Genomic DNA, 12,377 nt, shown 5'->3' with positions numbered 1-12,377 from the left:
GTTTTTAAAGATATCCTTAAGGATATTTTATTAATAAAGGTATATTTAGCAACACAATTTCCCATTTTCTGTATGTATGGTGCCTTTTGGGATACCCTGTTGTATGGCTAGCTCCAAATTTCTCAGTTTTGCTATTCCACTCCCCATTTTAGATTTTAAACTATTTGGAAAATAGGTAGAGAAACATGCACTGAAATAGTAATTCTGCTGAGTATTACCAACAGTCTTAAAAACTTGCGGATATGGGCGGCGCCTGTGGCTCAGCGGGTAGGGCGCCGGTCCCATATGCCGGAGGTGGCGGGTTCAAACCCAGCCCCGGCCAAATTAAAAAAAAAAAAAAAAAAAAAAAAAAACTTGCGGATAAACTAAGATAAAATTTTCCTTGAACAAGTATTGTAAGCAAATTTGAATTGTATCTTAACTATGTTTTAAGTAGGAATTGACAGAAAATTAGTCAACAGAAGGTAAAGGAAAGGTCAAAGAGGGTACTCCATGGCTAACAAAAAATGGTTCAAAATACGGAGGATTGCTACTTTGTAAAAAAAACTAAGAGCCTTATAATGCATTATTTTCAAAGCAAGCATATACCCACACTATTTCAATAACACCGTTACTAGACTTTCTGGAGTCAAATAAATGACAACAATATCCATAAAAATGGATTTTTTAGTATTAATACATTTCTCCTTACCTATTTGTGATGAGCCTGGAATTAACGTATCTATATTCTCCTTCATACTTTTGTTCAGTTATGGTCATCTTTCCAATGGGTCTTCTAAGTCGCGTTAGGAATAGCCCAGAAACAACCAAGTAGGCCATCATGCTTGCTGGGCCCTATTATTATTGGGAGAGAAAGATAAGACAAAGTTCTAGGATATCACAATAAGTTCATTGGATGTGAACATGCACTGTTTCCAGTTAACCTCAATGACTGAAAGAAATTGATGCTTTGGTGAATTTTTCCCCCTTATTTCTTTTCTGAAAAAATAAAAATATGCACTAGCCTCTACACTTTTACTGTTTATATACTTCTCCAACCACTGAGCTCACCTCTCAGCTCTTCTGTACTCCCAACTACAGTTCTTATTTTCTACAGCATCTAACACTTTTCTGTTGGTTCTCTTTATGATGATCTCTTAGGATATCACAATAATTCTCAGACTTCTTTTTGATCTTCTCTTTGAAGGCTAATGTTCCTTCCTTAGCTCTCTTCTTACTCCAAATTTATATGTCTAGTCCTATCACTCCTGTGAACCTAAAATAGTATTTCCGAGTACCAAACATCTTTACCTTACTACTGTTTAGATGCAAGTTCAATTCCACCAGATAAGCTCTGCCTTTCCTTGCTTGTTCATCTTTCTTTAGATGCTGTTCCTTCTGACTTTGTAAGTGACCTCCTCATCCCCTGGTAGAGAAGATTCAAGCTTACCTTTCCAAGCTCCTCACAGGTCTCTTCCCTAATTCCCATATACATCCTGGGCTCTGTCATACTAAAATCAATGTTACCCAAACATGCTATTCAGTGAGGCTGTTCTTATGTTTGGCAAGCCTGACATAACTAATGAACATCCAGGTAGCTCCCCAAAGTATCTGAAATATCAACTCCAATTCTTCCCGGCACTAAATACTTTATTGAAACTCGTATTACTAGACTTACTATGCTGCATTATAATTGCTTGAATATCTACCCCTTTTACTATATTGTAATTCCTCTTTAGCAAGAATTAAGTCTCACTTAATTTTTTATTCCTATAATCTAGTACAATGTCTGTGGAATATAGTTAGGTATTCAAGATTTTTAAAAAGTTAAATCTGATCAACTGAATTCATTTCAACGACTTCTACAAATATGGACCAAAGAGATAACTAACACAGTTTCTGCTTTCAAGAAATGCAGGATCAGATTAACAGGAAGACATAGAAACACATTTAAGTATTATAAAAATGTAGTAAGTAACATAAAAATATTACAGCATAGAACAAGAAGGATTGGGCCTATTCAGTTGCTAACAGAAAAATAAGATGTAAGAATGATTAAATTTGGATCACAAGATAGCAAAAAGTTAGGAAGATGGACCAAAAAAATTAAAATAAAACCTGCTTTCCCTGGTGTTTCAGAAAGCAACAAAAATCACTATGTAATTTATTCATTAACTACCAAATGCATACACACACTCCTATATATATATACACACACATACAACCACCACAGTATTTTATGATTGTGTTACAAACAAATAACAATAACACTACACATTAAATGACTAATGTTAGATTTCAATGAGAATACTCAAAGAAAATTTAAAGGTGATTTCTTGCCATCACAAATATCAGAGACTGGGTGATAAGGCTTATGAAACAGCCAACCATTTACTTGTTATAAAATATTCTTGAAACTTTTATACTCATTCTAAACTGTTTTAACATTCAAATCTTTTTGGACATTACTCAGCAACAATAAGCACATGTATGTTCAATGTTTAAGTACAGCTGGTTTTTAATACTACAAAGTATTTCTAACTATTTATCTTAAGGAAAATAAAAAAGCCTCGTCCTTTTTAAATCTCTAAAGTATTATTTTATAACCAGACTTTGTTAGGTACACAATGTGAAAACACATTCTTTGGGATAAACAAAAATTTACACAGACCTTTAAGTTATGCATAACAGACTATTATAACAATTTAAATGTAAAATAAAAGTAGACTCACCTGAGCTCCAATTGCACTTGTTAACTTAAAGATATACAAAACTATGTCTAAAAATGGCTGTAAAATAAATATTAGAATGCACAGAATTAAAATACAAGACGTAGAATGATATCTAGTACAAAGTCTTAAATATAAAAATATTTAGTATCTAGTTATCAACATGCAGAGGTACGACCATGTATAATGACCTGTAACAGGCTATCAATCAGTGAAAACATAAAAGATAACACTTTATCTCAAGAAACGTAAAATGGAGACAGCCTGAATAATGTCTACTGACTATAAAGTGGGAAAAATAATTATCACTTTCCATTGAGTAAGATAGCTCTACTATGATAATTAACCATTAGTAAATTAGTACTTTCTCAATGTAATATAAAGACACCAAATAAAATGACCTAAGGTAAAACCCCAAAACTCCCACTAACCTTTCTGGTTTCTTTTTTTTTTTTTTTTTTTTTGTGGTTTTTTTTTGGCCAGGGCTGGGTTTGAACCCACCACCTCCGGCATGTGGGACTGGCGCCCTACTCCTTGAGCCACAGGCACCACCCACCTTTCTGGTTTCTATACTGTGTACCTCCACTTTAAAGGGAAAAGCTTCTTCCTGCTCTAATACGGTTTGATTCTGTTAGTTTATCACCTCATCTATATATTAAATTAAGTAAGTCTCTGAATCTAATTTTGTGATATAAAACTCTAACTTTTAGAATTAAAATAATACATCAATGTACTCTTCCTCATACAGACAACTCAACTAATCCACCATCAGCTGCTTATGTTCTGAAATGTTTTTCAAGAAACTCAAATTGTGCTCTTTCACTTTAAGACTATAGACACCTCTTCCTAATATCTACATTATTACTGGGATAGACGGCTTGGCTTATTAATTGACTTTAACTATCATTAACTTTTTTTCTGGTGTTCTTTTTTTTTTTTTTGGCCTCGTAAGATCAAGAAGCTAGAGGTACTTATAAAATTCAAGTATAGTTAAATGTTATTAACGAAAGTAATGACTCAATTCATGTCAGAGATCAAACAGATGTTTCAAACAGTAAACACCACTGTAACTAATTCATTTGATATTCCTCTCTGCTACAGATATGTCAAGACCTAAGTTACAGATTTGCTTAAGCACTAAGATGTAATGAATACATAATATCTACAAAATTACATGAAAAGTATTATATATAACCCCACCCTGACCCCATAAGCTTGCACACACAAAAAAAACAAACTTTTAAGTGTGGTAATGGGAGCAGAAAAGAAAGCTGGATTACTAAACTGTATGTAATTGTTAGACTTCCTAGTGTTTGGGATCAGTTAGCAAAGGCTTCTGGAGAGCTAAATAAAACACTAAGTAAGGCGTGAGTGGAAAGTTATCTTAGTAGTGGGCCTGTGCATCAGGAATGATGCTCTTGTGGCTACATATCTCTTTTCTAAGCATCATGTATCCTCCTTCCAGCCACATGGCTGAAGCAGGAGCATTCCTATTCTTACAATGTAACCCTGTCCCTTCTATATAAATTTTTGTCCTAAGACTGGATATATGGGCCAATTCGTGTAACCAGGGGCAAAGATGATATAATCAGCCCAGTTTGAAAAAAGCTCCTACCCCAGACCAAAGGCAGTAATGTGAATTAGAGCAGGAATCAGAGTATCTCAGATGAAGAGGGAGGGGAGGACGCTGGGTGGACAACATGACAGGTGCCCACTACATGTCCTAGTCAAGGCAGAAGATGTAGACCAGCGGTTCTCAACCCGTAGGTTGCGACCCACAGGAACTGTATTAAAGGGCCACGGCATAAGGTTGAGAACCATTGGTATAGACAAAGAAGATAGCTTAATAAGAAGGCCATAGCAAAAGCTGTAATACTGACAGTGAGATAAGGCGAGTAATACAAGTAGGAATGAAAGAAATTGCAGTAAAAAAGAAAACTGGGCCGGGCACGGTGGCTCACACCTGTAAGCCTAGCACTCTGGGAGACCGAGGTGGGTAGACTGCCTAAGATCAGGAGCTCCAGACCAGCCTGAGCAAGAGCAAAACCCGGTTTCTTTAAAAAAAAAATAGCCGAGCATTGTGGTGGGTGCCTGCAGTCTCAACTACTGGGGAGGCTAAGGCAAAAGGCTGGGTCAAGCTCAAGAGTGTGAGGTTGCTGTGAGCTCTGACGCCATAGTACTCTACCAAGAGTGACAAAAGAAAAAAGAAAACCGGTTAAGGCCTAGCAGAATCAAGAGCTCTGACAATATTCTGAGAAGGGGAAAAACAGTGATTAGAAGTCTGAAATAAACTTCCATCTTGTAACATCTTTTTGGACTACTACTTAATGATCTATTAAAATTAGAGATACTGAAGCAGAGAAATGGGCAGAAAGGAAGTCCTCTTCTATCTAGTGTTGTAAATGTGGAATGAGGAACATAAACTGCCAGTCCATTCTAACAACAACTGCAAGTACACAGGTCAAGAGATGACAGTTCAAATTTCTATAGTTTCACTGTTACCAGCCTGTACATTCTTACAAAAATGCTTATGTGACGCTAACGCCATTTCACAAAAATAATATAAGAAATTAAATAATTAAAACTGTAACTTTAATTTTCTTATAAAAACACTAAATATATGTTACTCTTCTGTTCATCAAATCAATTCTATATACATTTGCTTAGAATCAAAATCAACAAATTAAACAAATGATTTTTAAAAAGAGAAACTTACCTTACTAAGATTTGAATATAGATCAACTACACTGTTACAAAATTTTTCTACATCTTGTGTAAGCAGCTGGTCTGGATTAGCTATTCTGTTGTCCAGATTTCCCATCTTATAATATGTGAAAGCTCTAAAATTACAATAAGAAAATAATTTTAAAACAAATTATAAAAAAAATTAACCTTATACTGCCTTGTGCAAATACAAAGAAACAGAAAAGTCTGGAGCCAGAAGAGACCTTAAAGTTGCCCTAACTTATTTTAGAGATAAGGAAAGAGGTCCAGACAATGGTGACTTGCCAATTTATGGAAGAGCCAGAACTAGGTTCCAAATAACTGAGAGATCATTTCTAATATGCTTCTTGAAAAACATATAAATAACAAGAACTTCTGTATCTCAGTTTCATAAATACTACTGTTCAATTTAAATATTTTAACACAAAGTAGTTTACTATTATGAAGAATACTAAGCAAAAAAACAGGTTATCACTTACTGAAGATACTCCTCAAAGAGGTATTTAGTGAGCCTTACTCGGAAGCACAATTTAAGCTCATTTAACCCATACTTCAAGAAGTTATTAACCAGAGAGATCTAAAACAAACAAACAAATATATTATTGGTTTTGCTTTCTACTTACTAAGTTATAATTTTAGTTCTCTATCATTTGCTGTGTCTCAAACCTATAATTTTTATAACTTATAGTCCAAATTTATAGATTGTTTTACTTTTTTTAATTGTTTTACTTTCCTGCACTTTTTAGCTAAAGAAAACGTAACTGGCTTGAATTACCATATGTCAAACTTTACTCAGAACATTGTGAAACACTGGTCTTCAAATCTCAATCTTTGATATCCATGCTGCGTATCTCAATTTTTTATTTTAAGAGGTCTAAAAACTATGTATGTCCATCCTTGAGCTTTATTAAACTAGAATTTCTGACATATGTTCGATCAAATTGGATTTTACAACCAAGCTTCTCCTTTTTATCCCAAGATTTAGAACTAAAATTCTTACAGTGCTAATGAAATAACCAAGCTAAGAAAATCACTTATGTTTTAGATTAAACTATTTTTAATATATTCCAATTGAACTTAAACTACACGAGTAGTTCAAGTTACTAGTATAATGGTTTATGGCCCAAACAACCACGGTGCTCTCCCCGACGCATACCCTCCTGCACAAAACTGGCAATGTCTGTAAATATTTTTAGTTGTCACAACTGGAACAGGAATGCTACTGCCATTTCATAGAATGTTGCTGAATACTGAAGAAAACCTGGCCTGAAGGTTTAAAAAAAAAAAATCACCCACATATACACATTCTATAAATGAAATTAAACCAAACGTAATTCCTTCTAATTTTCCTATTTAAAGCTTTACATGGAAAAATTATGATAGAATTTCAGAACTAAACTTGAAAGGGAACCTTAACATAATAAACCTTTAAAGAATATAATAAGTAAAAATCCTCAAAGATTTTAACAAGATGCAAATTTATCCCACGTAAATAAGATTTTTAAGGCGTAAACTTACGAGAGGCATGGCAGCGATGAAGTTGAGTAAGTACCTCTTGAAATCTTTTCTGTTACGACCAATGATACCACTGCAAACCACCACATGCAATGTGTTAGTTGCAAAGAAGCAAAATCTAACAGTAAGAAAACTTCTGTAAAGCTCTGAAATTACTCTAGGAAACATCTATTGAATCAAAAGAATCAGTAAGAAGGAAAGAGGCCAAAACCACTTTACTGTAAAAACATGTTAACAACTTTTGAAATGTAATCATTTTAAACTTGCTTGAACTTTACCTTGTAAATGATAAAATTAAACAGAAAAACTAGCTCTTTCCTTGGTAGAGACGGCAATTTTTCTAAAAAGCTTACACTGCCACAAAAGGAGTTTAGATGGCAAGATAATTATCTACTTTATAGCCCCAGGAATGGGTTATTATAAGAAAAATGTAGCATTTATTTGTTTTAAAATATTTTAACATCTCATTTTCATTTGTATAATATGAACTAATGGCAGGGAGACACACTAATAAAGGATCAGCAAACTCTGTATTATAAAAGGTCAAGGGTAATTTTTGAGACAAGGTCCTCATTCTGTTGCCTAGGCTGGAGTGCAGTGGCGCAATCACAGTTCACTGCAGCCTAGACTCCTGGGCTCAAGTAATTTTCCTGCCGCAGCCTCCCAAAGCTCTAGGATTACAGGTGTGAGCCACAGCATTCAGCCAGGAGTAAACATTTTAGGCTTTCTGGACCATAATGTCTATGTTATAACTACTTCAATTCTTGCACTGCAGGGCAAAAGCAGCCAAGACGAACAGAGGCTACATTCTGGTAAAATTTTACCAGAACAGATGGCAGGCAGTGCCATTGCTGGGGATAAATGACAGATCAGAATAGATCAGCAGGGGTCCTTGGAGCCTCAGGATGGTTCTGTAAAAATTTCAGGTACCTCAACACACTTCAACTAGACCAATTCCTCTTTTATCTGTTTTTAATTTGTTTTACATATTTATCTGTTTTTAAAATATACATTAAAATTTTAAGTAAAGATTTCATTACTTTAAAGGTTGGAAACCATTATTCTATCATATAAGGATCTTTGAGTATATGTCTATGATCTACTAAAAAGACAGTTTATTTAATCATAGAACTCTTTTTTCAAATAACACTAATATTCTCTAAAACGTGTTTATATAAAATGTATAAAATATACCTGAGAAACACTGGATTAAACGGTTTAAACCTAGCTGCTCACAAAAAAAATGACTGACATATGATAGAGAAAAATTTTCCTTTTTATGAGGGATTAGATAAATACATTTGGAAAAACCTGGGTTAAACAAAACTAACAAATGTCTTTTTATCAAAGACTTTCTCGAAGCGTTTAAAGTATAACACGTGCACTGTAACTCTCTGAGAGGGGTTTATAGCATGTAGCATTAGCTAAGATTCCACAGAACATACTTTGGGAAAGTCTAATTTTGAGATAATCCCTAAAAAGCAAAAATGTTAAAAAAAACAGTTAAACAATAAGAAAAAACAGAAATGTTGTTTATCGCAATAAGAATATTAGAGACATAAATTGAGACAGTACAAAAAGTTTAGAGGTTTATGTTAAAATTGTTTGAACCAAACTTAACATAAAACTAAAGTGCTTTAGTGCTGCCCAAGCTGTGAAACACACAAAATTATAACATGTTGGTAAAGAACATGCCATAAATTCAGCAGTGGTTTACCATTGGAGTAGCAGCTATAAATTTAAAAAATGGTTCCTTGAATAGAGGCTTATTTCTGCTTATTATTCCACTGCAAAAGAAAAATGATTAAGAAAAAGTAATTTTGTAGCAGCCCTAATCATTATTCTGAAAAGTATACAGACTTTTATAAAAAAGTGTGGTAATTTTACAATGTTGCTGGTAGCAAAATGGTGAATAAAAACAAAGTATATCTTTATGATTAGTAAACCAGCAACAGAGTATGAGGGATTTTCCTTCATATCATAGAATGACAAATTTCTACCTTGAAGGTGTCTTGTCCTATTTAAGATGTATCCATACTCCCAAAGTCATTACCCACTACTAACAAATAAAACATAAAAGGATACTAAAATAAAGTAAGTACATTAAGGACCATAACAGGTCTCTCTGAGTCTTTTATTAGCAGAAACACATGCATCCAGACAGACTTTGGAAAAGGCACAAAGGAAAAGACACATAAATCAATTAAAAATATAGCTTTCATACTGAGATAGAAAATTGTTAATTTTTCAAATAAAATTGCCTCATATTATGAATGCACAATATTTTAAAACTTTTAACTTGACCAAATATTAAACATTGACAACTGCCCAACTATTAAAGATCTCATATATAAGCAGAGACTCAAAAATATTCATTAAAGAGAAAGTTAACAACTAACTTTTAAATATTTTACAATCGATGCATGTGGGTAAGAGGATAAGGAAGTTCCCTGTGCTAGTCTTATAACTCTGGTGTAAGTTTAGGGCATGTCAAAAGAATGCTTTCCAAGAAACTTTTAGAAATTCATAGAAAAGATGAAAAACAATTTCTTTAAAAATCTCATAATTAAATTTGAAAACTGAGTACCCAGTAGACTAACTAGTCCCCCTAGTAGAATTGTAAGCTGGCTCGTGCTACATCATAGCTTTCCTCTAGTGCTCCCAGGCCCAGGACCAGCATTGTTAAAGCAGGAGGTGAGAATCAGGTAAGCAAGGACTCCCTGTACTCACAGCCACCTAAGGTCCGCCTCCTGTCAGACAGCCTTGCATTACATTTGAGCCGCCCTTACAAACTGGTGAAGCAGTGCAAGGCGAGAACTAGAGTAAGGGCCCCAATACTCTGTGAAGGAGCAGGCTTAGCTGGAAACAACGATAATCATCAGCCACTGTCCCCTTATTTGCTTCATAATAGTCACTGTCCCCTTGATTGCTACTCAGGAGGACATAGTTGGTATTTGTAAAGATTCTTAACTTTTCTCTGAAGATACCACCACCTGTTTGGAACCTAGGAGTAGTTTCTGAGACAGCTTCCAAGTACAGCTTTCCAGCAGACTGACTGACCCACTCAGATCAAGGAACTGACTCAACTGGTCTTAGACACCCCCCACTCAAAGAACTACATTTCCGTGGATTAACTAAGGGATTATCAAGGGTCTGATGGCTCCACCCAGAACCCAGCCAATTAGCAGACCCTCATTGCCTAATCTGCTACCCACCAAACTGTCTTTAAAAACACTGTCTCCTCAATTCTAGGAGAGGCAGATTTGAAAAATTCCTTCTATTTCCCCGCTTAGCACTGAGCAGAATAAACTCCCCTGCTGTAAGACCTACAGTCTCTGGGTATTGGCTTCCTCTTAGGTAGCGGGCAGATGAAGCCAGCTGGGTAGTGACAAGTTCTCATAGGAGCCTACTGTAAACGGAGCATGTGAGGGATCCGGAATACATACTCCTTATGACAATCTAATGCCGGAAGTCTGAGGTAGAGAGGTAATGATCTTGAATCATCCCCAAACAATGTGTCCTCCCTCCTCAGTCCTGATAAAAATTGTCCTACATAAAACCAACCCCCAGAGGTACCCGGGGACCAATGCTCTGCTCTAGCCCCTTGTTGGAGCTCAGAAACCAAGACCCCCAAACATGATGCTCTGACATGCTAAACTGAAGAAGCCTCAAGCTCTCTCAGACCTTCTCCATCCTCCCAGCTCTCAACCTTCTGTCTCTCCCGACATAGAAGGATGAAGCTCTTAGAATTCCCTTATCTGGGGCGGCGCCTGTGGCTCAGTGGGTAGTACGCTGGCCCCATATACCGAGGGTTGCGGGTACAAACCTGGCCCTGGCCAAACTGTAACAAAAAATAGCTGGGCGTTGTGGCGGGTGCCTGTGGTCCCAGCTATTCGGGAGGCTGAGGGAAGAGAATCGCCTAAGCCCAGGAGTTGGAGGTTGCTGTGAGCTATGTAACACCACAGCACTTTACTGAGGGCAATAAAATGAGACTCTGTCTCTCAAAAAAAAAGATTCCCTTATCTGCCTCAACTCCAGGCTTACCAAAGAGAACAACAATTACCTCTAGTCCATTCCTGGAGTGTTAATTTACTGAACTCAAATCACAGAAAGACTAAAAGTCTGTCCACACACAAGAACAGACTTTTGTCACAAACCATAGACTTTGTCCCAGGACTGTATGTTCTCCAAAGCCACTGACTCCCCCTAAAAATCATTTACTACTCTCCTAAAATCTTCCACACTTCCCTGTCTTTCACCTAAAAGGGTATTTATACGCCACTGAGTTGGGGTATAAAATCACAGAGGGACTCAATTAATCTGGGCACATTAATAAAACTTTGTATGCTTTTTCTATTAATTAATCTGCCTTCTGTCAGTTGATTTTCAACAAACCTTCAAAAGGCAAAGGGGAATGGCTCGGTGCCCATAGCTCAGCAGTTAGAGCACTGGCCACCTGCACCAGGGCTGGTGGGTTTGAACCTGGCCTGGGCCTGCTAAACAAATGAAAAAACAAAGAAAAAATAGGTAGGCATTGTGGTGAGCACCTGTAGTCCCAGGTTTTAGGGAGGTTGAGGCAAGAGAATCACTTGAACCCAAGAGTTTGAAGGTGCTGTGAGCTGTGACACCACAGCACTCTACTGAAGGTGACATAGTAAGACTTTGTCTCAAAAAAGAAAAAGGAAAAAAAAAGGGCAAAGAAGTTTCCCCTTAGCATTTATATCATTACCAATTAACATATCACCTACATTTGACAATACATTTTTTCCAGGTTATTAAGTCTTGGGGAAAATTAAAAATAGCATCTATTTAATTAGAAGAGTTAATATTTTTCTTTTGGATTACAAAGTATCAAATCATAAAAACTGAATGGAAAAAACTTAAAAAATACTAATTTTCTCTTCTGTATTGTTATTACACACAGTTCTTTATATGTAAAATGTGAGTGATTCTATGCTGATATCTATACGATGCTGTTCATAATGGATGTAACCTGTGTACTTCTGCCACAAAGCAGTTAACAATATTATAATTGGGAAGATGGCATTTTTATCAACAGATCTGGCCTGCTTGCACACACACATCCAGGCTCCCCCTTATGAACGGAACATCCTTCACGAGAGTCCCAACAATCAATAAGCCCCTAACTCCAGCTTGTAGCAAGTTTTCAAGGCCTACTTTTAAATATGAATTCACTGTCAGAAGTCATAAACTGCTTGAGTAAACCTCTTATGTGAATGACAAAGACCAGAATAATAAACAAAAGACCTTGAAGAAAATAGAAATGATGCAAGGAGCTAAAAGAAATGCTTTAAAAAATGAATTAATAGCTTCAGAGATGATAAATTTCACATACTTTAAAGAATGATTGCAATAAAATTAATATCAATATAAAAGATGGATCTCAAAAACAAAATTATAACAAAAATT

At 35.7% G+C, this 12,377-nt stretch overlaps 1 protein-coding gene across 2 annotated transcripts in view; it reads right to left on the bottom strand.

Moving 5' to 3' along the window:
• Positions 1–12,377, bottom strand: part of ABCD3 (ATP binding cassette subfamily D member 3) — a 93,466-nt gene that overhangs the window by 26,133 nt on the left and 54,956 nt on the right. For both annotated transcript variants that reach the window (XM_053591102.1, XM_053591101.1), the window contains exons 5-9: positions 6,951–7,020; positions 5,912–6,009; positions 5,425–5,548; positions 2,712–2,768; positions 692–834 (exon numbers count right to left, since the gene is read on the bottom strand). In XM_053591102.1, the coding sequence (XP_053447077.1) occupies positions 692–834; positions 2,712–2,768; positions 5,425–5,548; positions 5,912–6,009; positions 6,951–7,020 (492 nt within the window). The remainder of the gene's footprint in view (positions 1–691; positions 835–2,711; positions 2,769–5,424; positions 5,549–5,911; positions 6,010–6,950; positions 7,021–12,377) is intronic.

The sequence above is a fragment of the Nycticebus coucang genome, chromosome 5 (genome assembly GCF_027406575.1).
Source record: "Nycticebus coucang isolate mNycCou1 chromosome 5, mNycCou1.pri, whole genome shotgun sequence".
Classification (NCBI taxonomy): Eukaryota; Metazoa; Chordata; class Mammalia; order Primates; family Lorisidae; genus Nycticebus; species Nycticebus coucang.
Note: the sequence above shows the minus strand (reverse complement) of the source record. Positions and strands in the feature narration are given on the sequence as shown.